Source organism: Kogia breviceps, chromosome 12 (assembly GCF_026419965.1).
Source record: "Kogia breviceps isolate mKogBre1 chromosome 12, mKogBre1 haplotype 1, whole genome shotgun sequence".
NCBI classification, from domain to species: domain Eukaryota; kingdom Metazoa; phylum Chordata; class Mammalia; order Artiodactyla; family Physeteridae; genus Kogia; species Kogia breviceps.
The window spans coordinates 35,799,510-35,826,477 of record NC_081321.1 but is presented as its reverse complement, the minus strand read 5'-3'; the positions used below and the strand labels follow the sequence as shown (position 1 = coordinate 35,826,477).

Genomic DNA, 26,968 nt, shown 5'->3' with positions numbered 1-26,968 from the left:
ATTTAGAAGAGCTACTGTTTTCAGAACGATAAAATGTTTCTTTCTGAAACATCAGTGAACAACCAGTTCTAATCCTTTAGACACTAACTTAGGAGTGGATCACAAAATGTGATTTTTAATGATTTCTGTGTACTTGACTACTCATTTTTTTTCTCAACTTAATTTATTGAGTGCACCAGTCTAGATGTTGAATAAGAAAACCCCGGAGTTCTTTTTAAGGGCATTGGTGAAAGACAGCACCATTTAACTAGGGGATTTATGCCACTGCATGCATTTCGGCTTCATTATTTTTGTTACCCACTATTAATGATACCATATAGTTCATTCATTCAGCAAATGCTTACTGACTGTCTCCCATGTGTTCAGACTGCCCCAGGCCATTGGGATAATCAGTGAACAAAACAGATGACTGTCTCTGCCCCTGTGAAGCTTATAGTCCATGTTCTGTCCTACTTTATGGTTTACCAAGCATTTTCATAATGGTTAGCTGCTTTAATTCTCATAATAGGCCAATATTTTACTACAAAGATTATTCCACTCCCTAATTTTGTTTTTGTCTGAAATATCAGTTTCAAACATCTGTGGTCTTGTGAAAGAGAACAAAATTGCCCCAAATCTCCATATTCCTTGGATTAGTCTTTCATTGAATGTGAGAAAACGAATGAGGGCTTATGGGATAACCCATTGCACGTATCACAATAATAAGTCAGACTGGGATGTTATATCTGAGCCCATAAGGAAAGAAATTGGCCTTCCCCTTCATCTTGTTACATGTCGGAAAGGTGGTGACAGTTAGTAACACAGGTTTACAGATTACAGATGAAAGTTTAGCTGTCAGTACTTCATCCCTGAAAAACTGGCAAGCCTTTAAGTATTTAGAGCAAGCAAAGGAACATTCCATAGCTGTATGTTGTCAAGTTGTGTATATAGAGTAGTTTAAAAACTTAAAAAGTCAGAGGGTATTCTTCAAAGTTTGAAAGGAGCATGTTCAGTGTGATAACAGGTAGTTGAGCAGATCCACCTCCAGGGGTTATATGTGAAAAAAAGAATTTTGGATATTATAGTTTATTCATGGAAACCAGGTTTTTCAAGTAAATCCTAATCATCAGAGATCCTCCCCCAGAAGTTCATTAATGTCATTATCTGGTGGCTATTGTGCTAGATTTAAATAGCCATGTTTTTGTATATTAAAGAGGGTCCTGAAATATTAAAAAGCTGAAAATTTAAAATTTCTCTTAGTTATGCCACCAATTTTCTTCAAAGTAAGCAGAACAAATAGCCTTGCTTTTCAGTACATTTGTTATTTTAAACATTTTAGAAAATGTTTGAAATGAAGATAATTTCCTGAATATAATTTAGTGATTATTAAATCTACTCCTAGTGCTGCATATAAAAGGATTAGAAAGCAAATGTTTATTCTGAATAGTTGAATTGAACTGTTCTTCTTTTTAAAGTAATTTTGTCGAGTAGGTTGTACCATGTAGTACAGTAATGGAACCAGATCCATAGTATTTTGTCTGGTACCCCTTTAGGGTTGTTAATTTATGCGTCACGTGCCCTCTGATTTTCTTGTCCACCTCACAGTGCCAGTTACTCTTGGCATATTAATCCTTGACTCTGTCTTAAACTACTTGCAATTATGTTTGTTTGTTTGTTTTCCAACTGGTAGTTTTATCCGCTTTCACTGAGATACCCTGAAAGTGTGACATAAAATAGCTTCTCTTGGGGCTTCCCTGGTGGCGCAGTGGTTGGGAGTCCGCCTGCCGATGCAGGGGACACGGGTTCGTGCCCCGGTCCGGGAGGATCCCACGTGCCGCGGAGCGGCTGGGCCCGTGAGCCGTGGCCGCTGAGCCTGCGCGTCCGGAGCCTGTGCTCCGCAGCGGGAGAGGCCGCAACAGTGAGAGGCCCGCGTATCGCAAAAAAAAAAAAAAAAAAAAAGCTTCTGTTACATCTTAGGCACTTTGGGGAGGGAGGAGAAGACGAATCTGTGCTTCAGGTGGGGATTCCAGTCCAGCTGAAGACTGTGATTTGATTTATGAAGCCGGAGTTTGTCATTTATTTTTGCTGATGCCATGCTTTAGGTTTGTTTTGGCAAATTAAAGTCACAGGATCTTGACTATTGATGACACTGACCCAGAACCAGGACAAAGAGAATGGGGGATCCAGAAAAGGGTAATGATGGGACCCATGCTGGTAGTTCCTTGCTCAGGCCATCACCCCAACATCCTTTGGTGGGATTTGTAGATAATACCAAACAATATTCTTACTACACCTGTACTTTTAAAAATAATCTGCTCGACATATCTTTGGATTTATAGTAACATATTAATAGCTTTTACATAGTTCATGAGGAATCAGCTCTGAACAAATTGTTATATGATCCCCAAGTTCATAAACTTCAGGTTCAGGAAGTTCTTGCAGTGACGAGAACCAGTGACAGTCCTTTTACTTCTGGTTCAGATTGAGAAAACCACACTCCCTCCAAAATAATGTCTGAGTTGGAATTACAAAAGGGTAGCAATTTATGTGCATTTTATTTGCCTCTCACTTTAGCACCTATCCCTCTCCCAATCCCTAAAATGTGCTTCTCTACTTTGCTTTAGCAGCAAGAAATTTCAGTCTGTTAACATGTATTGAAGCTTTATTACTGAGGTTTAATAATCAAATAGGAGGAAATACAGTAGGCAAGTAGGAACATTTTAGAATTTCTCCCTTAACTCTTACTCACTTTAGGGATTTGAGGATTATTTTAAGAGGCACAGTGGTTTGAATGCCCAGAAAATTACGTACGGATTTATGCAGAAGTAAATGTAGGCTCCAGAGGGTTCAGGGTCATGTCAGGAAGCCAAAGGATGTCATATGTTGTGGGCAACTTAAAAGAATTGTCAACAGTGATTTTTAGCTACTTTTGTTTGCCATCAGTGTGGCTCAGATGTGGGACCCAATGCTGTGCATTAGACTCCGTTGTACTCCTTTTGGAGTGTGCCGCCTGCATCCTGTTTTGTGCCCACCAGAAAAAGTCTCTTTTTGCTATAAGAAGACATCTTATGGTTAGTTTTGCTGCTGAACGATGATAGAGATGGTATCAAGTTGAAAGTAAGGGAAGCAACATAGGTAATAGCTGTGTTCATAAAATACTTTTAGCTTCATTGCTATGAAAGTTTTTACAGAAGCAAAAATGTGATCGTCTTTCAAATATTTAAACAAATGTGTGTTGTTTTTTTTTTTTTGGAGTCATAAATTTATTTATTCTCAAACTCTAAGAGTTAACAAATCATTCATTGGATCATGTTGTGAGACTGGTTTATAATGTGTCTGAATTCCTGAGGCAGATTTTATTTGTTTGGTATCCTGCTTATCTTGATTTAGTTTTTAACTTCTATAATTTGAAGTCATAATGCAAGGTTTTTGTTGGATTCATAAAAGAAGTCACTGATAAGTTACCATTTATTTCATATTTCTATGTACCCTTGCTTTATAAGGTTTTTCTAAAGTCTTATAAGTCATTAATCAATAGGATTATCAAATATTTTGCATAAGAAATGTGTTTTTATGTTACAGTTGGGGGGTAAATACCTTATTTTCTCCTCAACCTACTTTCCACCAAACTATTTCTCTTGCTGATATCTCCCATAATTTTAGAATCCATTTTATATCTTTTGGGGAGGCTTGATTTGTAGCTCTTAAAACAGTGTTTGTCCACTTAATCTTGGGTTAACAGGCCCTAAATAAAGTTTTTTACCTTAATTACTGTCATTTTTCTTTCCACAGTGAAGGTACACAATTTTTAAGTCAAATTAAAAATTAAAAGCAATTTTTAAAAATTAAAAATTTTAAAAATTAATTTTAAATTAAAAACAATTTTTAATCACTTTGTTTTCATTCAAATGCCCTGGAGTCTGTCAGGAATAAAAAGGCAAACTGTAAAAAGAAACAATATGATTTTTATCTAGGAATGCTTGTTAGAATCCTTCTTTAAAGACTTCATTAGATCATGCTTCCATTTGAAACTTTCTTGTGAGAAATTGGACTTTTGCCTTAACGTATAATATGCTTACCAGACCCTTGTATATTTTATTCCAAAAATATTTTATTTTACTTTCAGTAATGTTTCCACTATCTCTCCCTTTCATTCTTTTTAGCCTCCAGTCAATACTTGATTTGGCAATGCTGAGTGATTCATCACTGTATATAAAGTTACCATAACTGATTTTATTTTTAATAACGTTATTCATTTTGTCAGCCAGCTATTAGTTGGGAGTATTTCAGGGGCACACTCTTTTTGTAAGTTATATGAACAGTAAACTTAAGGCACTAAAATTCTCTGAAGTCAAAGATCAGAAAGCTTCTATAAGTTTTTAGACTTTTGTTTCAGAATCAAACAAAGCATGGGGAAAAGGAAAGGAAAAAAACATCAGGTCTTTTTCTATATATTACTGAATATTTAATCGCCTTCTTGTTTATAGATATTCCAAAGATGAACTAAGTTTCTCCCTTTTCTTTCACATGTTCAGGCACCACACATGCCGTAACAGCCTTGATTTCATTAGTTCTAAGTGGCAATCAGAAATAGAATATACAATATATACATTTATACCAGTCCTCTTGAGAGGTCTCAAAATTCCTTGTTCCTTAAAAATTTAAATCCCTAATACTTTCAAAATTAAAATATGTGGAGGAATTATTCTTTGAGAAGATTTATGTACATTAAAAGAGAATAAAAACCATGACTGCTGGTGAATTTTTTTAATAAGACTAATCTAGGACTGGATTGAGTTTAGGTGTGTTGAACCTACCCTAGAGTTAGATTGGGTCTGAAACCAAAAGACAGATTCTTCAAAGCGGGAACAGAGTCATTTCTGTTTATCTACGTATTTTCTATAGGTGCTTTCGCACTACACATTGAACAGCTGCAACAGAGACCACATGGCCTGCAAAACCTAATGTATTTACTATCTGGCCCTTTGTAGTAAAAGTTTGCCAAAACCTTTTCCAAAGCATAAATGGCAAATTGAGTCAATTCTAAAAGAATGTATAGTTTTCTGAGCTGGTTTTAGCAGTATTTCTTTAATTTTAAAGTCTAGATTCAAATCTAAGGTCTTTAAATTACTGATTATATAATCCTAAGCAATTCATGAAACTGCATTGAGCCTCATTTCAAAATGAGCGCAGATGTTAGGCTCACCATTTGACTTTCAACCACATACCTCAAGAGCCCATTGACAACACACAGGGAAAGATGTGAAAGACAGCTTTCCACCCTTCCGCTGTAAGTAAACTACATACTGGAAAAGGGGTATTGCTGTGAAGAAACCATCTCACAACTTAGAGGCTTAAAGGAACAATTTATTATTTTCTGTCACGGTTTTGTGGACTGACAGGGCGCAGCTGGGTGGTTCTCACTTGGACTCTCATTGCAATTAGAGATCAGCTGGGGCCTCCATCATCTGAGGGCTCAGCTGGGCTGGATGTCCAAGATGGATGTCCACTGACTCTCTTGGCTGACAGGGATGCTGGCTGCTGATGCGGTGCTCAACTAGAGCTGTTCCAGCATTCACACTTGGATTTTCCAAGGGCCTGGAGCTTCTTATACCATGGCATCTGGGTTCTGAAAGGCAGAGTTCTAAGAGCAGCATCCTGGAAACCCAGGCAATAGCTGTAAGTCTTCTTACAACCTAGCCTTGGAAGTTCCAGAATGTCACTTCTTCCATATCCCTTGGTCAAGCAAGGCAGCAAGACTATCCCAAATACAAGAGAAGGGGAAATAGAGATGGCTCTCAATGGGAGGAGTGCCAAATAATTTGCAGCCATTTAAAGTGTGCCTCAAGGGGGCTTCCCTGGTGCCGCAGTGGTTGAGAGTCCGCCTGCCGAGGCAGGGGTCGCGGGTTCGTGCCCCGGTCCGAGAAGATCCCACCTGCTGCGGAGCGGCTGGGCCCGTGAGCCATGGCCGCTGAGCCTGCGCATCCGGAGCCTGCGCTCCGCAACGGGAGAGGCCACAACAGTAGGAGGCCCGCGTACCGCTAAAAAAAAATATATATATATATATATATATATATATATATATATATATATATATATATATATATATAAATAATAAAAAATAAAAATAAAAAAATAAAGTGTGCCACAAGGTAAAATTAGGATAACCATCATCAGACACAATTTCTGCCAGGTCTGTCTCTTGCTGGAGGAGACCAGTGCAGGAATTAATCACATATGGTGGTAGAGCTGGGAACTCAAGGAGCCTTTATTGAGGATTTTAGAGCTTGGAGAGCTACAGGTACTGTTCTGCCATGGTATTCTCTTCTGTGACACTGACTTTATAATAAAAAGAGCAAGGGATTTCCTCAAATTTTGCTCATTTTTTGGAAGCTGTCTAATGAAGACTCCTTGAAGGGAGAGGCAGCTGTCTAATGAAGACTCCTTGAAGGGAAAGGGACTACCTTTGATAATTGCAATGAACTAGAACCCCACAGCTTGAGGAAAAGCCAGACTCCACCCCCTTGTTGGTGTTGTGAGGACAGAAGAGAAGATGCTAGTTGGAGTGTCCAAACAACTGGTCGTTACCTCTTGCCACGCAGCATATGACCACAGTAGAATCCTTCCATTTAGCCCCCTGTATATTCCACTACAGCCCATTCACTACTGCCAGGTGATTATTATTATTATTATTTTTTTTTTTTTTTTTACGGTATGCGGGCCTCTCACTGTTGTGGCCTCTCCCGTTGCGGAGCACAGGCTCCGGACGCACAGGCTCAGCGGCCATGGCTCACGGGCTTAGTTGCTCCGCGGCATGTGGGATCTTCCCGGACCAGGGCACGAACCCGTGTCTCCTGCATCGGCAGGCGGATTCTCAACCACTGCGCCACCAGGGAAGCCCCAGGTGATTATTTTTTTAATGTAGCTTTCATCATATCATCAAGCTATTTAGGAAAACCTTAATTATCCCCATTTGACTATCAGATCAAATAAAAATATTGTTTGTCCTTCAAGACCTTCATTCCATCAGTTGCATTTAGCTCCTCCAGCCACATTCTTTTTTTTTCTCAGTTATACATCTACATATATATATATATATATATATATATATATATATATATATTCTTTTTCAGATTCTTTTCCCTTATAGGTTATTGCAAAATACTGAGTACAGTTCCCTGTGCTATACAATAGGTCTTTGTTGGTTATCTATTTTATATATAGTAGTGTGTATCTGTTAATCCCAATCTTCTAATTTATCTTTCCCCACTGCTATCCCATTTGGTAACCATAAGTTTGTTTTCTGTGTCTGTGAGTCTATTTCTGTTTTGTAAGTAAGTTCGTTTGTATCTTATTTTTTTAGTTTCCACATATAAGTGGTATCATATGATACTTGTCTTTCTCTGTCTGGCTTATTTCACTTAGTATGACAATCTCTAGGTTCAGCCATGTTGCTGCAGATGGCATCATTTCATTCTTGGCTGAGTAATATTCCACACACATACACATCTACACCATATCTTCTTTATGCATTCATCTGTCAATGGACATTTAGTTTGTTTCTATGTCTTGGCTATTGTAAATTGCTGCTGTGAACATTGGGGTGTCCAACTCCATTCTTAATATTCACATCTTTGGCCTTGGGCCAGCAGTCAGGCTGGTCTCCTTAACCTGCCCTGGGTGTCACCATCAACCTTGCCTTCTTTCCTTTTGTTCATGCCACCTTTCCTTCCTGGAATGCCTTTCTTTTCTTTTGCCATTCAAATACTTTCCAAATCAAGTTTCCAGATCAAGATGCTTTTCCTGCTTAAAGCCTTCTTTGACAAACGCTTCCTAACAATAATACTCCTTTCTTTGTTCTTGATAGTATATTTTAGTGGAAATCTGGACCATGCTGCTTCTTTTTATATGCTGTCTTAGAATTGATCCCAAATTATATAATAGTGGTAGGAATAAAGGCTAACATTTATTGAGTACCTGCTGCATGTCAGGCATTTTTTTGTGTTATTTTCAGTGGCCTCATCCTGATTATAAATTATAATCAGTGCAGCTTTTGAAAAAAAAATGGTATACTAGGGGGCCCACTCCTCGCCAGCCTGATTTAACCCAATTGGGGTGGGACCTGGGCATCTGTATCTTTGAAAAGCACTCCAGATAATTCTGATGTGTATTCAGGGTTGAGAAACATTGGCTAGGGGAACATACAGTACTATGTTTTTTAGATCTCATGGCCTTGGAAAATGCCAGATTTTATAGGACAAAACTGAATTTGGAGTATGAAGATAGTTGTATTTCATTTATTTGATCAGCAGATTCAGACCTGTAAGGTATGGAACATTTAAAGGTAGAAATTCTTCCAGGGAGGGAAGCTATCCTTTTTGAATCTATGTCATCCCAGCACACGGTGCATTATGTGGCACTTGATAGATATGCAATAAGTATTACTTGCGTGGAATTAAAAGGACAGAATCAAACAAGTAGACTCTGCATTTGGTTTATATTCTCATGACCTGTACTAGAACATTAAGACCTTTGTTTTGCTGTCTCTGAAATACTCAAGGCAAAAATAAGTGCAGACTTCTCTTGTTTTCTGATGAGCAGAAAAGTAAAGGATGACTTAACTTGCTTTGCCTTGTGATAGAAGGCAAGTTTGCACGTGAATCACATAAATGAATTCCGTCCAGGTTGTGTGATAAAATAAATCACACCTTATTCATAAGTGTTATTTCTTAGGTCTTACTACTCAAGACAGATGGTTGTCATTCTTTAGAGTCTTTTGGGGGGGTCCACTCTATTCCTTATAGTCAGTTCGATTGTGTAGTATTTCAAGGTCAGGGGTTTAGATATCTTTATTCCCGGTGCCATGTACCCAGCACTTGAAGGAGGTCATTAAAACCATTCTTTTGAAATTATTTAATTCCCTGTTATTCTTTCCCAGAGGTATTTTTTGACCTTTTGGTTGCCTTTGTAAGACACCTTGGAACCTTTTCTCATTTCTCCTTGTCCTTCTAAAATGTGCTGCCCAGGGGCTTCCCTGGTGGCGCAGTGGTTGAGATTCCGCCTACCGATGCGGGGGATACGGGTTCGTGCCCTGGTTCGGGAAGATCCCACATGCCGCGGAGCGGCTGGGCCCGTGAGCCATGGCCGCTGAGCCTGCGCGTCCGGAGCCTGTGCTCCGCAACGGGAGAGGCCACAGCAGCGAGAGGCCCGTGTACCGCAGGAAAAAAAAAAAAAAAAATGTGCTGCCCAGTCAGCATAACATCGCAGTAGCTCCTGAAATTTATTTGAAGGTATTATCAGTGGTCTTTAGGATCCGTCCTTTGAAATGTCTGCACAAATCAGTTCATACCAGTTTGCTCTGACAATAAAAAGACTGTGGTTTCACCCCATGTAGATACACTCTGTTCTCCATTGGTAAATAAAAATGAAAATAATAAAAAACAATTTAAAAATTTTTTTTGCTTTCTAGACAACATAGTTTTGAAAATAATTTTTCTGTATCTAGGCTTGTAACCATCCTTGACTGTGGGATGCTTTTGTCACAGAGCCGTGTAGTTAAAAAAAAAAACAAACCAGGCCAGTTCACCATTACGTTGCCTCTAAGTTCCCATCTTAATTAAACATTCAAAATAATTAATAGATAGTTTGATTCTGTGTCTTCAAATAAGTCAGAATATATGATTAAGAAATTAAAAGTTCATGACGTTTTCTGTCAATAAGTGATTTTAGTCATTTGGATTCAGACAGTCTTGTTCCGGAAATTTTAAGTCATTTGTTTGTAATTTGTAAGAGATTCCCACAGAACCCAGAAGGCAGATTTGTTGACAGGATACAAAATTTGGAGTATCCTGAAGTGTTGTGCTGAGGGAACCTAACATTACTCTATAGAACCTGACAGCATGCATTTTTGCCACAGGGAAAGCCATTCGATTTTCTCTTATGGAAAGCTGGGGAGATGTGGAGATGTCCATTTTCTGGGTTCCATCTCTTACTGGATAACTGGCAGTCTGTGTGCATGACATCCTTATCCCTCATGGCTAATAACTACATACTGTGCTAAAATATCTGTGTTTCCCTGGTCTTTTAAAAAATGTGCTGAGACCAGTCATCATCACATTCCAGATGCTTGCCCATTTGAGGTTGAATATTAATGAATGAAATAGCAAGTGTTAAATGAATAGCCAGTCCAGTGCCTGTGTATAGGAGGTATTCCTTAAATAGTTTTATCATAAGTATTGCTCAGTATGCCTAAAATGAATTGGTCCTCTCATGATAAATGATAAAGTGACTGCATCTAGATTATACTGATGGGCTTTGAAATGCATATCATCTGCTTGAAATTGCCTTGTTTTTTGCCCTTTTCAGAGCTTCTTCGAGGTAGTTCTTAAATGGTTTACAAAAGTTTTAATGCATCTGTTAACTCGTCACTTTGTTTTTATCACACTTGAGTTTCTGTTTTTGCTCACCACTTTAAAAACCATGTGGTTTACAAACACTTCAAAGTGTTATACATGTTTTTAACGCACTACATTATTTTAAATGGCTATTTCCTCACACCATTCAACATCCCTGCAGTCACATGCTCAGCTGGATTAGCATTTGACTTATGTCCAAGTAGGAGCACATAAAAAAATGGAGCACTTAATTGGAATTTCACAGTGATTTCTACATAAACCAGCTTCAACAAGGTGTGTAAATATATGTGTGTCAATGAGGTGATTTTAAATGGTGAAGAAATGCTACACGGTGGAACTTTAAGCCTTGTCATGTCACATGTAGTTCTTTAGCCTCTAGAGTTGCTACTGTAGACAGAATGTCATTTTGATTACAGCTTTACTATATTAAGATAGGATAATATATAGCACTATAACAAACTGTTTGATTAAAACTTTTTAACCAGTTTTCTGGTTAAATTTAACACTAAGATCCTATGTGTCAGAACCTCATTTATCATCACAAATGAATTTAATTGAACACTTGTCTCAAATGAACCGTCCATTTAAAAAAAAATTATTTATTTTTTCATTTTAGGGCCATAGGGTTAGACTAAGAAACTTTTTGGCTAGAATAGTAAAATTTGTAATTTGTCTATGTCCTGCATTGTTATTTTAATAGTATGTAATACTATTACATACTAATAGTAATGTGCTTATTTTCTGCACTAGATATTGAGCAAAAACATTTTTTTGTGTGTGTATTTCCAACTATCATGATAAATGCTTACACACATGTATGTAAATGCAACATGGCTCAGCCTTTTTCTTTTACCTCAATTTAAAAAATGCCAAACAGCACAATAGCCATAACTTAATTATCTATGGAGTGTTTAGTTTGGAGGTGAAGTAAGTTAGTTAACAGAAATACTTGAGAATAAACGTAATGAGGTAACTTTTATACAGGGAAATGTATTTCCACTTTTCAAAGTGCTTCATACATTCATAGAAACATTATAAAATGTAACTCTTCCTAAATTATGCCGTACTCTTATAATTTAAGATATCAAATTCAAGTAAATTTATCATTTCTATGATGGTTTTTCAGTCAGTATTAGAACTTATGATAAAAGTGAAAATTTTTTAAAAGTTTCATAGAACTTATTGAGCACCAAAGTGGGTCTCCTTTTCATACTTTGCTTAGTTGCCTTATTTTCAAGGTAGCATTAAGACATTTTATTATTTGAAAATCCAGATGTTTAAAAACTAAAAACACTGACATTGACAACTTTCCATCATATTATAGAAAAGACCCTGCATTATGATTAATTTGCATTAAGGACCATGAGACCATAAAATTCTTATATATACTTATATACTTATTTTAATATATCCTTCAAAGATACTGGTAAAATAAACACATACTTATTATCAGTTGGTTAAAATATGAGTCTGAAATTACTGTGTTCTTGAAAAAGACATGTATTTGTAGCAAAATAATATTCACTGTATATGATTAAGAAAAGAAAAAAGTTTCGATTGAAAATGAAGGGAGAGTAGTAAAAATATTTATTTTCAAGTCATGTTCTAGATTTCAAGGTCATCTATAATGGAAGACACTGTTTCAGGGCGTGTCAGGGGAGCAGGGAGGAGGTTAATTCGTGATTTCCTATTTCTTAGTTTTAAGATTATTCATTCATTTATTGAACATTTTTTGACTATTTAGAATGTGCCATGCACTCTGCTGGGTATGTGATGGTAAAAGCAAGTTGCCCACCTAAAGAAATATCACCCATATTTATAGTGTATTAAACCCCACTGTACTAAAGGACATGTTGTATCTAAGGTACTAAAGCAAAGCCTGGCATATAGTAAGTGCTTAATAAAGAAGAGCCATTAATATTCTGTGACAACCTTTATAGCTATTTTTCATCTACTGAGGAACAGAGTATAAAATTTCCTTATTTACAAGAGTAATGATAATATTCCGTGTATATGAATTGAAAATGTTCTGAATAGAATAGTTTAATAAAATGAGAAGAGCAGAATTATATGGCAACTCCCTATACTATAAACAAATGCTTTCAGGTTAATAGATATCTATTGAGAGTAAATGTTGTTACTATTCTCAAATACTTTGAATCATGTAAAAGTAATCAGGAAGACCACTTTTTGTTATGGAATTGCTCAGTAAATTAACTATTATCATCTTTGGATCTAGCTATCTATATATTTCAAAGAACCTTCTGAAAATGAACAGTAGAGTAATACCATCTCTTAAAAGAGTAAACTGAAGTGTGTAACATCCAGATTGTTTCTTGATAAGTATTATATCCAGACCTGTGCTGTTCAATGTGAAAGCCTTTAGACACATGAGTCTATTTAAATTTAAAAAGAACTTAAAGTAAGAATTCAGTTACACAGACATACTAGCCACATTTCAAGTGCTTAGTGGCATATGTGACAAGTGGATACGTATTGGACAGTGCAAGTAGAGGACATGTCCATCATCACAGAGAGTTCTCCTGGGCAGTGTTGCTCGAGGTTATATTAGATAAAGGACTATTTGATATTTACTACTTATAACCACACAGAAAACAAATGACTAAAGTTTGGTTTTGATCATTTGATTGTTTACACCACAGCTTCCAAATCTTGATTCAATTATTTAGCAAGCTCTCTGACAGGTAAAGCCTGCTTTAAAATGACTTTAATTCCAGTAAAAGTTTAACTAAAGTCTCAGAAGAGGTAGTGCTTTACTCCATGATTTCGGGGAAATTGGAATTTTGAATACTGTCTAAGAGATATGGCTAATCAATGTGCTGCTTTCTCTGCAGCGCCTTCCAAGCCTTTTTTCCTGAGCGTCCCGCCATTCTACTCGTCGTGCTGTGGTGGGTCCTGTCGGTGCCCTTCCTCCCCCACTGCTTTTCCAAGTAAGTTTTTATACTTCATCAGCAATGCCTCAGTTACTCTGTAAACCAAAGCAGCAGGATTTAATGTGCTCTGGAAAACTAATGGGTAATGCAATGGCAAGGAGATAATTCCTCACTAAAAATCACAGCGATCCTATTCAGGAGGTTTCCAGAGATTTATCGAACCTCAGCACACTGAGCGATTGTGAGCGGCTTCTAATGGCATTGAAACCCAGGGCTGACACACCAAGGAAAGCAACTTATTTTCCATTTGATGTAAAAGATCTCAGAGGGACCCATTTGGCTCTTTGTCTGAAACGTGTAGCAATGCTCATTTAAAGAAGAAGAAAGGAAGGAAAGAAAGCTAAGAAATTGTGTAAAATTTCCATTCAAATGAACATGTGACACAGAAAGTCACTAGATATCCATGGAAAATCATCAAAAATTGTCAAGATTGTAAAAGGAGATAAATACCTTCTCTTATGATCTTTAAGAAAACCAACCAGGGTTGTAGAAAACATTTTCAAGAGAACTTTTCAAACATTATACAATTGTAATAGCATGCAGGGTAGAGGGAGAATGACAACTTTCAAAAACTTGAAGAGCACACACATGCTCACACGCACAAAGAAAAAAATGTCTAACTGAAAATAAAAAGAAATAAAGTTCACCTTGATCTTGAGATTTCTAGGTCAGCTGAGAATCTGTAGACAGAGGATTAGAATTTATGATAAAGAAGTCTAAAGGAAGGGAACATTTATTTCAGCTGCCCAAGAGAAAACTTTGATTCAGGTTAACATCTCTGTCAGGTGAAAAGTGAAATAGGGGTAGAGTCAGGCAGAAGTCCAGAGCTGTATCATGGTTGAATTCAGATTCCCTGTTGCCTCTCTGCATGTGTTTTATGAATGTTTCAGGAGAGCAGTTGCTCAACAGAATGATTCCTGACAAGTGAGGCAGCAAATGCTGGCCATTTAATGAGCTGCAACCTTCTGAGCATCTCTTTAGGGGGCTGATACTTTCCCACAGAGCACTTTACATGGCTGGGACCCGGCCACAATGGGTGACAGACCCGTGACCAATCGTCACTTTCACTTGACTCATCCACACGCGACCTCACCACGATTTTTCACTGTGCAGATGAACTTTCAGAACCATTTCACAGGGAAAAGGCTCGGGCAAGGGTCAGTTGCCCTTTTGTATGGTCATAAAGCAAGGCTCTGTGTGTCAGTCTTTTCTCCTGTCTCACATTCCAAGTGAATTTCTGGACACCATTTAAAGCACTTGGCTGAAAAATAAAGCAGTGAATGAAACTGACTTTTATAGACTCATTCTAGCTCATCTTCCCATATAACCCTGTCCACCTGAAAAAGGATTTAGTGGATGAGCTGAGTGTATACAGGACTTGCTGAATACATAGGGCCCATTATCCACTGTGGGGATTGTTTATTAACCAGGACTGATACACTATTTTGGAAGTGACCTATTAATTGTCCATTTAACTAGAATGTACTGATTCAAACAGAAAAATAGAAACCATGACTAAACCTTTTTCTCGCTCCTTCAAGGTGGTCTCCTATGAGGATAATTGAAAACTGTTGTACAGATTAAGGAGACATTTATCACCATATATTAGAGTATCAGGAAAGGACGCCTGGAGTAGAGACTTAAACCCCAAATATCTGATACCACAGCATGGTGGCATCTCTGTGGAATTAAATCTTCAGTGTGGTATTCCAGAGGTGGAGATTGAAAAAGGTCCAACCCCTAGTTTCAGTGTTTTCACCCTGTTATAATACTGGTCTTCTACTTTAGAAACTCTCTGGAAATGTAGACAGGTAAGGGGCAATGTACCCAAATATTCCATGTAACAGGTGGACTTTCATGTATGCATGAATGTGTGTGTGTATTCATTTTATAGTACTGTTTTAATGAGTCTCTAAGCCATAAAAGTATACTAATGCCCAGGCTAGTTTACTAAATAGAGCACATAAAAGTAAGTCCAAAGTCATTTCCTAGATAACCTCATCTTCTTGACTGCTTGAAAAAAAATCACCCTAAGCATGTCTCATGTTTCTCCATCTCCTTCTCAGCCCTTCCCACTTTATGCATTTGTGTAGCTGTTGTAAATTGTGGTGTCTATCCCTGGAGGCTTATGAAGTCCTGTGTTTATCTTTTTTATTTAATAAAACATACAAGGGGAAAATCAGCACAGTTCAGACTGAGGATGAGAATGCATTTGGTTTGTCTCCATTTCTAAGTTGGCATTTTAACACAGCGTAGAAGGATGGAGTCAACATGGCGTACTAGGAGGACGCGTAATTCGCGTCTCGGCACAACTAGGGCACCTACCAGGCACCGGTGGGGAACCACGGACACCTAAGGGGATGGGAGGAGCCCCCAGCGACCGGGTAGGACATGGGGAGTTGGGGGAAGGAAGGGGGAGGAGAACTGGAGCGGGGATGGGACTGGCATCCCTGAGGGGCGGCTGGGGGAGGGGAAGGGATCCCACACCCGAAGGGGGAAATTGGGGAACCACTGGGAGGGCAGAGGATCAAAAGGGAGTATGGCCAGGTTTCCCCTGCCCACTTGGGGCCCCAGGAACCTGCTGAGATCCCGGGCCTGATCCTCTGCCCACTGAGGCCCCCTCCAGCCGTGCAGGTCCTGAGGAGTGGGAGGGAGGAAAGGGGGAGCAAAAGTTAAGGCCAGACCTCCAGGACCGGCACCCCTGAGGGGTGGCTGGGGGAGGGGAGGAGTTCATACACCCAGTGGGACTGACCCACAGTTACGGGTCCAGCAGTGGTGACAGGGGAGACCCTGGGGGAGGTGGGGGGGGGGCCGTGAAGGAACGCCGCCAGTGCTTTCCCTGTCCACTTAGGCACCGGGAAGCCTGTTGGGCTCCCGGGCCTAATGCTCTGCCCTTGGAGCCTCCCTACTGCCATGCAGAACCCAAGCCCCACCCATGTACCCTCATTCAGGGCGCTACTTCCAAACTCCTCAACTCTGCACTCCAGAGTCCCTCTTTTTGACGTGCTGCCTCTCCTATTCCACGCAAGTCCTAAGCAGAGGCCCCGCCCCACACTTGAACGCCCCACCCCAGGCTCAAATGTGACCCCCCCACCCAGCTAGGTCCCGCCCTACCCTAAACCCCGCCCCTGCCTAAGTTCCATCCCTGCCTAAACTCCACCCCCATAGCCAAGGCTATTTTTTTTTTTCTTTTTTCCTCTTTTAGATTGGGATTGTTTTACCTTGTTGATTCATTGTGGTTGATTCTTTTATATTTTTATTTTTCCAATTCTTTTATTTTTCTAATTTTATTTTATTCTTTCTTTCTTTATTTTTTTTTTTGCGGTACGCAGGCCCCTCACTGTTGTGGCCTCTCCCGTTGTGGAGCACAGGCTCCGGACGCGCAGGCTCAGTGGCCATGGCTCACGGGCCCAGACACTTCGCGACATGTGGGATCCTCCCGGACCGGGGCACAAACCCGCGTCCCCTGCATTGGCAGGCAGACTCTCAGCCACGGCGCCACCAGGGAAGCCCTATTTTATTCTTTATACTTTGTTATTGTTCTCTCCTTTTGGCTTGTCCCCCCCTTTTTTTTCTTTTTCTTTTTTCTGGTGTGGTTTTACTTTGTTGCAGTTCTTCCAATTATAGTTTTATTTTTCCTAATATATTTTTTATCATTCTAATTTTATTTTGTTTTTTATTCTTTGATATTGTACTGCTCTTATCTTTCTTTCTTTCTTTCTTTTTTTTTTTTTTTTTTTTTTTACTGCACTACAAAGCTTGTGGGATCTTGGTTCCCAGACCAGAGGTTGGGCCCGAGCTCCTGTGCAGGGAGCTCTGAGTCCAAACCGCTGGACTAACAGAGAACCTCAGACCCCAGGAAATATTAATCAGAGTGAGGCCTCCTGGAGGTCCTCATCTAAGCTCCAAAACCTGGCTGTATCCAACTGCCTGCAAACTCCAGTGCTGGATATCTCAGTCCAAACAACCAGTAAGACAGGAATACAGTACCATCCATCAAAAAAAAAAAAAGAAAGAAAGAAACAACTAAAAATTATGTTACAGACGAAGGAGCAAGGTAAAAACCTACAAGACCAAATAAATGAAGACAAAATAGCCAACCTACCTGAGAAAGAATTCAGAGTAATGATAGTAAAGATGATCCAAAATCTCAGAAAAAGAATGGAGAAAATACAAAAAAACATTTAAAAAAGATCTAGAAGACCTAAAGAGCAAACAAACAGTTACGAACAATACAATTACTGAAATTAAAAATACTCTAGAAGGAATCTATAACAGAATAACTGAGGCAGAAGAACAGATAAATAAGCTGGAAGATAAAATGGTCGAAATAACTGCAAGGGAGCAGAGTAAAGAAAAAATAATGAAAAGAATTGAGGGTCATCTCAGAGACCTCTGGGACAACATTAAATGCATGAACATTTAAATTATAGGGGGCCCAGAAGAAGAACAGAAAAAGAAAGGGTCTGAGAAAATATTTGAAGAGATTATAGTCGAAAATTTCCTTAACATGGGAAAGGAAATAGTCAATCAAGTCCAGGAAGCGCAGACAGTACCATACAGGATAAACCCAAAGAGAAACACGCCAAGACACATATTAATCAAACTATCAAAAATTAAATACAAAGAAAACATATTAAAAGCAGCAAGGGAAAAGCAACAAATAACATACAAGGGAATCCCCATAAGGTTAACAGCTGATCTTTCAGCAGAAACTGTAAGCCAGAAGGGAGTGGCAGGACATATTTAAAGTGATGAAAGGGAAAAACCTACAACCAAGATTACTCTATCCAGCAAGGATCTCATTCAGATTTGATGGAGAAATTAAAAGCTCTACAGACAAGCAAAATATAGGAGAATTCAGCACCACCAAACCAGCTTTACAACAAATGCAAAATTCAACACCCATTTATGATAACCCTCCAGAAAGTAGGCATAGAGGGAACCTACCTCAACATAATAAAGGCCATATATGACAAACACACAGCCAACATTGTTCTCAATGGTGAAAAACTGAAACCATTTCCTCTATGATCGGGAACAAGACAACGTTGCCCACTCTCATCAGTATTATTCAACATAGTTTTGGAAGTTTTAACCACTGCAATCAGAGAAGAAGAAGAAATAAAAGGAATCCAAATGGAAAAAGAAGAAGTAAAACTGTCACTGTTTGTAGATGACATGATACTATATATAGAGAATCCTAAAGATGCTACCAGAAAACTACGAGAGCTAATCAATGAATGTGGGAGAGTAGCAGGATACAAAATTAAAGCACAGAAATCTCTTGCATTCCTATACACTAATGATGAAAAATCTGAAAGAGAAATTAAGGAAACACTCCCATTTACCATTGCAACAAAAAGAATAAAATACCTAGGAATAAACCTACCTAGGAAGAGAAAAGACCTGTATGCAGAAGACTATAAGACACTGATGAAAGGAATTAAAGATGATACAAACAGATGGAGAGATATACCATGTTCTTGAATTGGAAGAGTCAACATTGTGAAAATGACTGTACTACCCAAAGCAATCTACAGAATCAGTACAATCCTTATCAAACTACCAAGGCATTTTTCACAGAACTAGAACAAACAATTATACAATTTGTATGGAAACACAAAAGATGCCAAATAGCCAAAGCAATCTTGAGAACGAAAAATGGAGCTGGAGGAATCAGGCTCCTGGACTTCAGACTATACTACAGAGCTACAGTAATCAAGACAGTATGGTACTAGCCCCAAACCAGAAATATAGATCAATGGAACAGGATAGAAAGCCCAGAGATAAACCCACGCACATATGGTCACCTTATCTTTGATAAAGGAGGCAAGAGTATACAATGCAGAAAAGACCCCCTCTTCAATAAGTGGTGCTGGGGAAACTGGACAGCTACATATAAAAGAGTGATATTAGAACACTTCCTAACACCATACACAAAAGTAAACTCAAAATGGACTAAAGACCTAAATGTAAGGCCAGACACTATCAAACTCTTAGAGGAAAACTTAGGCAGAACACTCTATGACATAAATCACAGCAAGATCCTTTTTGACCCACCTGCTAGAGAAATGGAAATAAAACCAAAAATAAACAAATGGGATCTAATGAAACGTAAAAGCTTTTGCATAACAAAGGAAACCATAAACAACATGAAAAGACAACCCTCAGAATGGGAGAAAATATTTGCAAATGAAGCAACCAACAAAGGATTAATCTCCAAAATATACAAGCAGCTCAACATCAAAAAAACAAACAACCCAATCCAAAAATGGGCAGAAGACCTAAATAGACACTTCTCCAAAGAAGATGTACAGATTGCCAACAAACACATGAAAAGCTGCTCAACATCACAAGTCATTAGAGAAATGCAAAGCAAAACTACAATGAGGTATCACCTCACACTGGTCAGAATGGCCATCATCAAAAAATCTACAAACAATGCTGGAGAGGGTATGGAGAAAAGGGAACCCTCTTGTACCGTTGGTGGGAATGTAAATTGATACAGCCACTATGGAGAACAGTATGGAGGTTCCTTAAAAAACTAAAAATAGAACTACCATACAACACAGCAATCCCACTACTGGGCACATACCCTGAGAAAACCGTAATTCAAAAAGAGTCATGTACCACAGTGTTCATTGCATTACTATTTACAATAGCCAGGACATGGAAGTAACCTAAGTGTCCATCAGCAGATGAATGGATAAAGAAGATGTGGCACATATATACAGTGGAATATTATTCAGCCATAAAAAGAAACGAAATTGAGTTATTTGTAGTGAGGTGGATGGACCTAGAGTCTGTCATACAGAGTGAAGTAAGTCAGAAAGAGAAAAACAAATACTGTATATTAACACATATATATGGAATCTAAAGAAAATAAAAAGGTTCTGATGAACCTAGGGGCAGGACAGGAGTAAAGACACAGACGTAGAGAATGGACTTGACGACATGCAGAGGGGGAAGGGTAAGCTGGGATGAAGTGAGAGTGGCATGGACATATATACACTACCAAATGTAAAATAGATAGCTAGTGGGAAGCAGCTGCATAGCACAGGGAGATAAGCTCCGTGCTTTGTGAACACCTAGAGAGGTGGGATAGGGAGGGTGGGAGGGAGGTGCAAGGAGGAGGGAATATGGGGATATATGTATGCATATAGCTGATTCACTTTGTTATACAGCAGAAACTAATGCAACATCGTAAAGCAATTATACTCCAATAAAGATGTTTAAAAAAAAAGAAAGAACACTAGAAAAAATAAATAAATAAAATAAAACAGCTTAGAGATGCCACAAGTGTTCTTAATAAACATTGGTGTCTCATTAGTGATAAATCTGAAGTGAATTTCTTATTTTCTTATGATGTTCATTGTATTGGCAGCAAATAATAATGAAATGGTGGATTTAGGCTTTCAATTAAGAATATTACATAAATAATCATGATGCCAAGGAACAGTTAATAAGACTTCCAACTGCCCAGTAAGCTTTTTAATTTAAGGCATTTACTAGATTTTCTTTTCTTCTTTTTTTAATAAGAAGAATGATTTTATGCCCAAGCATTTAAGTTTTTTTCCATTTGTACGAAAGAAGGAAAATGAACTGTTGAAGTAATTTTGTGTTATTTTGTATTTCAGTTCGGATAGCCAAAATTATGGTTTACACTAAAAATTTTAATAAGAGATGAAATCAGTGGCCCTCATCGTTTCACAATATTGACTTCATTCTTTCTAAAAAGTGTAGGATTAGAGCAACACATCCTTAGCTAGCAAGTGATATATCATTTTGACTGTTTACATGATTCACTTGTTTAAAGTTGATTTAGTTTTTCTTGTTAACCTTTTAGATTTATGATTGACTTGTGGCAGTGTGGAAACAATCAGTCATCTAGTGCCCTTCTCCCATATAATAAATAGTTTAATAGGCTATTTAAGCACAATCCTTACAGTGGGGAAAAATTTAAAGGCAGTGGTAAAAGTTCTCCTCTCTCCCAAAGCAGTGTAAGGATAATCTTTGATAGTATATCCATAAGGTTCTTTTCAAAATAACATACTTCATAAAATGAGGTGGAAAGTTGTAGAAGTTCTGCAGAGAATGACCTTAAGAAAAAGACTACATGACAATGTATAGGAGTCTTAATTTTGTAGAATAGCTAATTGAATTAATGAGATAATTATTTCGTTTTTGTCTTTGAGTACCCAACTTGAATTTGACCTTTCAAGACTTTTATGCATTAAAAGACAAAGTTTAGATTTGGAGCAGCATTATAAAAATATGAGTGAGGAAATATTCTTCTGGGATAAATTGCTCTCCCTTTTTCTTGGGAGGTGAACTTAGATTCTGCATTTTGAGATCATTTTACTATCTTCCCTTTCTCATTAAAACTTAAAAGAACATAGAATACTCTTCAAATTTGAATTTAGGATTTTGTTGAAGGCAGCAGGGAAAGGACCTTATTTTTATTACTGTAGGTTCGTCCTATGAGTGACACTGTCAAAGGTGGCAGTGCTCTGATGGGTCTTCTTACCACCTGACCTGGATGTTTCCTGTTCTCAGCTGGAGCAGTGAGTGGGCTTAGGGAACTGATCAAGACCTATGGAAATCCATACAAGGCTGCCTGAGAGCTTCTTTTATAAGGATTTATCTTTAGAACTCTTAAGATTTTCAGAGGGATGCAACATTTTGTGCTAACAGAGAAAGAAGCCTAATGTATTGTGGTGAAAACATAATTGTGTTTGTGTGATAAGTTGAACATAGGTTTTGACTTCTCAATAGTGAAGGGAGTTAAATGACACTTGGTCAACCAGGAGGAAAGTTTAAAGGAGTCAGAGACTCGAAGACAATAGATTTTCCAAGTTGATGGCTCTATTCAGCAGTTCCACAGAGGCAGTGAAAGTATTCGAGGGTTGTTCCTGGAATGGGGTTCCCTTTCTCCCCAAGTGTTCATAAGTAGTAGTAGTAGCCTACCCTGGGGTAGACAGAGGCCTATCTACTGCTGTGTTTCTCTATTGCTCTTCGCTGTCCCCCACCCCATACTGTATCATTCACACACAGCATACCTCTGTTCAAAATGGCCTTCACAAGGCTCGCTGCACACAGGGATTCCCAGGGGGATGTGGTACATGGGGGCTGTCTCAGGATGCAGGGAATTAGGCCTTTGTAAACTTTTCTATACTAGGTCATTCTGCCATTTTAATGACTCTCCCCACCTCCCGACCTCTTTCCCAGCACATTGGTAATTTTGAGAATCTTTGGTATAATTTTATGCTTTATTTTTTTATTTTTTGGCAGTACGCGGGCCTCTCACTGTTGTGGCCTCTCCCGTTGCGGAGCACAGGCTCCAGACACGCAGGCTCAGCGGCCATGGCTCACGAGCCCAGCCGCTCCACGGCATGTGGAATCTTCCTGGACCGGGGCACGAACCCGTGTCTCCTGCATCGGCAGGCGGACTCTCAACTACTGCGCCACCAGGGAAGCCCTTTGGTATAATTTTAAAGAGCATTGATTGGCCTCACTCTGCTTGGGTGTATGACCTCAATTGCACAACTTATCTTTCCAGAGCCTCAGTTTCTTCCTGTGGAAAATGGGGATGATAATATGTACCTCTGGGGATTGTGGTAAAGATTTCATGCCATGCTGCCTGTCGATGGCGCATACATCAGCACATGTTGAGCCCCCAATATATATGGAAGCCACATTATAAAATAATAATAATGATATTCGCAAATTAGCAGAGCCTATATAGCACCTTGAATTGGCGGCCCTGGATTTTAAAGTGTCTTTTCTACTGCATGCCTTAAACTCTGTCCCTGTTAATTGTTATTTTTCTTTTATTTATTTGTTTTGTTTTATTTGTTACCTGTAAGTTTCCACATAAATCAGGCTTTTGTCATGAATTTAGGAATAATCAGAGGTGTTTGTTGCTTATAACTTTTCAGTAGCTTCTGAGAGATTTTTGAATTACCAAGTTCTTGAAGTCACTATGTTTGTTTTGCAGGTGTAATTGAGTCCATATTCCTAGATTTAGAAGGTAGGAAGATGGTATAGGTTCATCAGTAGTTTATGGCTAGATCCAAAGACAGCCCACAAAAGACTCATGGGGGAGACAAGGAGAGGAACATCAGTGGTAGAAGTAGCATCTTGTCACATGCTCTTGTAGGAAACTGAGCCACATCCGTTTATGAAAACAAGTGCAATTTGTGTATTGAGAGAAATGCTAAGAGAAACCAGGCAACTAGCAAAGAAAGGAAGAATGGAATATTCTTTATCTTTGCCATGTTTTTTGCTTGTTCAGTGGTTGTATTCGTGTTTGTTATAGGGCACCGAATCCCGAAGACCAGACCCAGGAGTTAACCCTCTGACCCTCACAACCACTCCAGCTCTGTCTTTCAGAAATTGAGGTCTGCTTTGTGTGCATGACCCTTCAATGTTAGCTTTTACCATGTTGGTGAGAATAATTTATCTGTAGATCCCCTTGATGGGACTCTTCTTTCTCTTCACTTAAACATAACTCAATAGGAAAACCTGTAGGTTCCTATTAAAAGTCTTAGGGGCATTTAAATGTGTTACCCCATTGTTTTATGTAAACATGTAGATCTTGGTGAAGAAGGGGGTGAAAATGAGTAAAATCATGATCCCTATTTATAAAACCTCGGCTTAGAAAAAAATGTAGGCACATTTTTTTTTTTTTAAACTAGCTTTGGGCTTCCCTGGTGGCGCAGTGGTTGGGAGTGCGCCTGCTGATGCAGGGGACATGGGTTCGTGCCCCGATCCGGGAAGATCCCACATGCCACGGAGCGGCTGGGCCCGTGAGCCATGGCCGCTGAGCCTGCACGTCCGGAGCCTGTGTTCCGCAACCGGAGAGGCCACAACAGTGAGAGGCCCGTGTACCACAAAAATAAAAATAAACAAACAAACAAAACCAAAACAACTAGCTTTATTGGTCCAAAATTTGTATTTCTATACAGATTTAAAATGCTGTATTATATAATAGATAACCCACAAGGACCTACTGTATACCACAGGGAACTATATATACTCAGTATTTTGTAATAACCTATAAGGGAAAAGAATCTGAAAAAGACTATATATATATATATATAACTGAATCACTGTGCTGTACACCTGAAATTAACACAACATTATAAATCAACTATACTTCAATAAGAACAAAATAAAATTATTTTAAAAAGTAGAAAGTTGTGTTAGCTCAAAAAGTATTGGCCTTTCTAAAATACTAAGTTGGTCAAGTCCTTGAAAGGCTTTCCTCTGTGGCAAATTATCCCTTAGATTTGTTTCAGTCACCCCTGGCCCTAATCTACCTCCCAGCTAATGTCCTGTGTTCTTCCCGCTCATCCCCTGCAGTCTGGAAGTTCCAAGCTGTGTGAGATTCCTAGATTTACCACGTTTCACACTTGTCCTCACCCCACTCATGCGTCTGCAAATGTCAGTCCCTCTCTCTGCCCACTTTTGTCAGGATTGCCAGCAAGAGGAATTGCTAGTCTTCTGGCAGCTCTTCTCTCTCAGGACTCACTCTGTTGGCCTCCAAGACTAAGTGGCTTCTTATCTGGTGCTTAAAAGCCTCCTTTGTGGTGGTCTGCGGGTGTTTATCTCACTTGTACCCTGGCTGTCTCTATTCTTCTCGTACCTCTCCTTATCAACCGTGAGCATCTGTGAAGGATGGAGTGGATTCATTTTCAGTTGTCACTCAGCGACGACTCAGTCACTTGGCCAGATTACTCCCCAAAAGGTTACTACAACGTTTGCTTGTTTTCCTTAGAAAACTGAGCCAGACTTAAAGTGTAGAGTGGAGGGGAATTATTTGTCCCTAACTCTACAACAGTAGCCTATCTTAGTGGAGTTTTTTTGCCTTTCAGTCTTTTTTCTCTGCATTTTTACTTAGTTGTGAGCTTAGTATGTATCTTAAATATCATACGTATTATAATGTTTTTTGTTTGTTTGTTTGTTTTGCTGCTGCCTGATCTTCCTAGTCATCATCTTTAGTGGTTCTTTAAAATTTCACCTAGTAGATGTAGCATAATGTGCTTATGCATTTCTTTACCTTTGCATATTTAAGTTTCTTTCCTAATTTTTAATGCATATGGCCATAATAATGGTAGATTGTATACAGTTACAAATTAAGAATTCCAGATCAAAATATGAAGTGAGAAGGGTATGCTGGAATCTGAGGACACTGTTACCAGGTTGTATAGGAGATGCTCTATGGTCCAGGCTCACAGGCTGACCCAGGACAGGGACTCAGGGCAGAAGCCCATAGACACAGACAGGAGCTCTGGCTATGTTTGTAAATGTTCCTTTCTTCCCATTCTTGACCCATCAAGAAACAGTGTGGGGAAGCCTAGAAAGGAGCCAAGAATTTGGATTTAGAAGGTCTTGCTACCACTGAGATCTGTGTCCTTTGTGCTGCTTTGGATCTTAACTGCTCTGAACACTTCTTCATCTGTACAGAGGATTTCTGTGGCATATGATTCCTATAAGAATAAAATGAAATTCAATAGGGGCAAGTGAAATATATTTGAGGGATCCTTATTGTGGGCTAGGCACTGGACATTTTTTGTGCTATTTCATCAAGTCCTTAAAGAAACTCTGTAAAATAAACTGAAAGAGTAACTCACTCCAAGCACTGAGATCCAAACCCAGTTCTTCCATCCTCCAGAGACTTTTGTCCTGAGGCTTCCTAGAGAGACACTGTCTCAACAGATGAATCTGTGATCTGAAATAGTGCAGAAGGGCCAATTCCATGGTCTCTATACAAAGGATAGTTCAGAGAAGAAAAGCATTTAGAAAGATATGAACATATTGAGATGTTTATACTATTTTTATTATTGACAAATATTGCATAAAACTATTCAAATCGCTAAGAAATAGTGAATCCAGGTGCCAAAGCCTGACTTCAAGATATGACCTTGGTGTGAGAGAGGTAAAAATAATTGGTTCTGTAGATGGAGAATTAACCAAGATCCCATGAGAGGATAGACTTTTGTAAAGAACTGGGCTTGATTACAACCCAGGGGCTCTGACATTTCTACGGAGATGCGGGTGTTACAGACCTGGAAGAAAGAGGGAAAGGCCAGTAGTTCTGGGAGTGTCAGGATGAATCAGAATGAGGCACAACCCAGAGCTGAGAGACTAGCTGGGAGATGTTTACAATCTTTTAAACAAATAGCAAGGGAAGCTATTATATTACAGAGGTAAAATTGACGAGATTTATCCACTTTTTGACATTTTTCTTCTAAAATACAAGTCAGATTGTGTCAGTCCACTGTAGGGTTAAGAGCATTTGTTTTGGAATCAGTATTCCTGGGTTTGAAGCCCTAGCCATGTGACCTTGGGCAAAGTTCCATAAGCTACCTAAGCTTCTTTTTATTCATCTGTGAAATGGGAAGAATAATAGTAGCATTCATGGCATAGATAGGTTGGGAGGATTAAATGAAATAATGCATGTTGGCGGCTTAGCATAGTAAGTATGAGTACAGAGGAAGTGCTCAGTGTAGGTTTATTATTATCATGTCACACCCTGCTTAAACATATTCTATTGGTCTTCACTAACTATTGGGTAATGTTCCAAACCCTTGTAGTCCTCTATGGTCTGGCTCG

The 26,968-nt window shown here is 38.8% G+C and overlaps 1 protein-coding gene across 1 annotated transcript in view; it reads left to right on the top strand.

The window, feature by feature from the left end:
* Nucleotides 1–26,968, top strand: part of DBX2 (developing brain homeobox 2) — a 42,412-nt gene that overhangs the window by 2,638 nt on the left and 12,806 nt on the right. Inside the window, exon 2 of the mRNA XM_059081622.2 lies at nt 13,250–13,345. Coding sequence (XP_058937605.2) covers nt 13,250–13,345 — 96 coding nt within the window. The remainder of the gene's footprint in view (nt 1–13,249; nt 13,346–26,968) is intronic.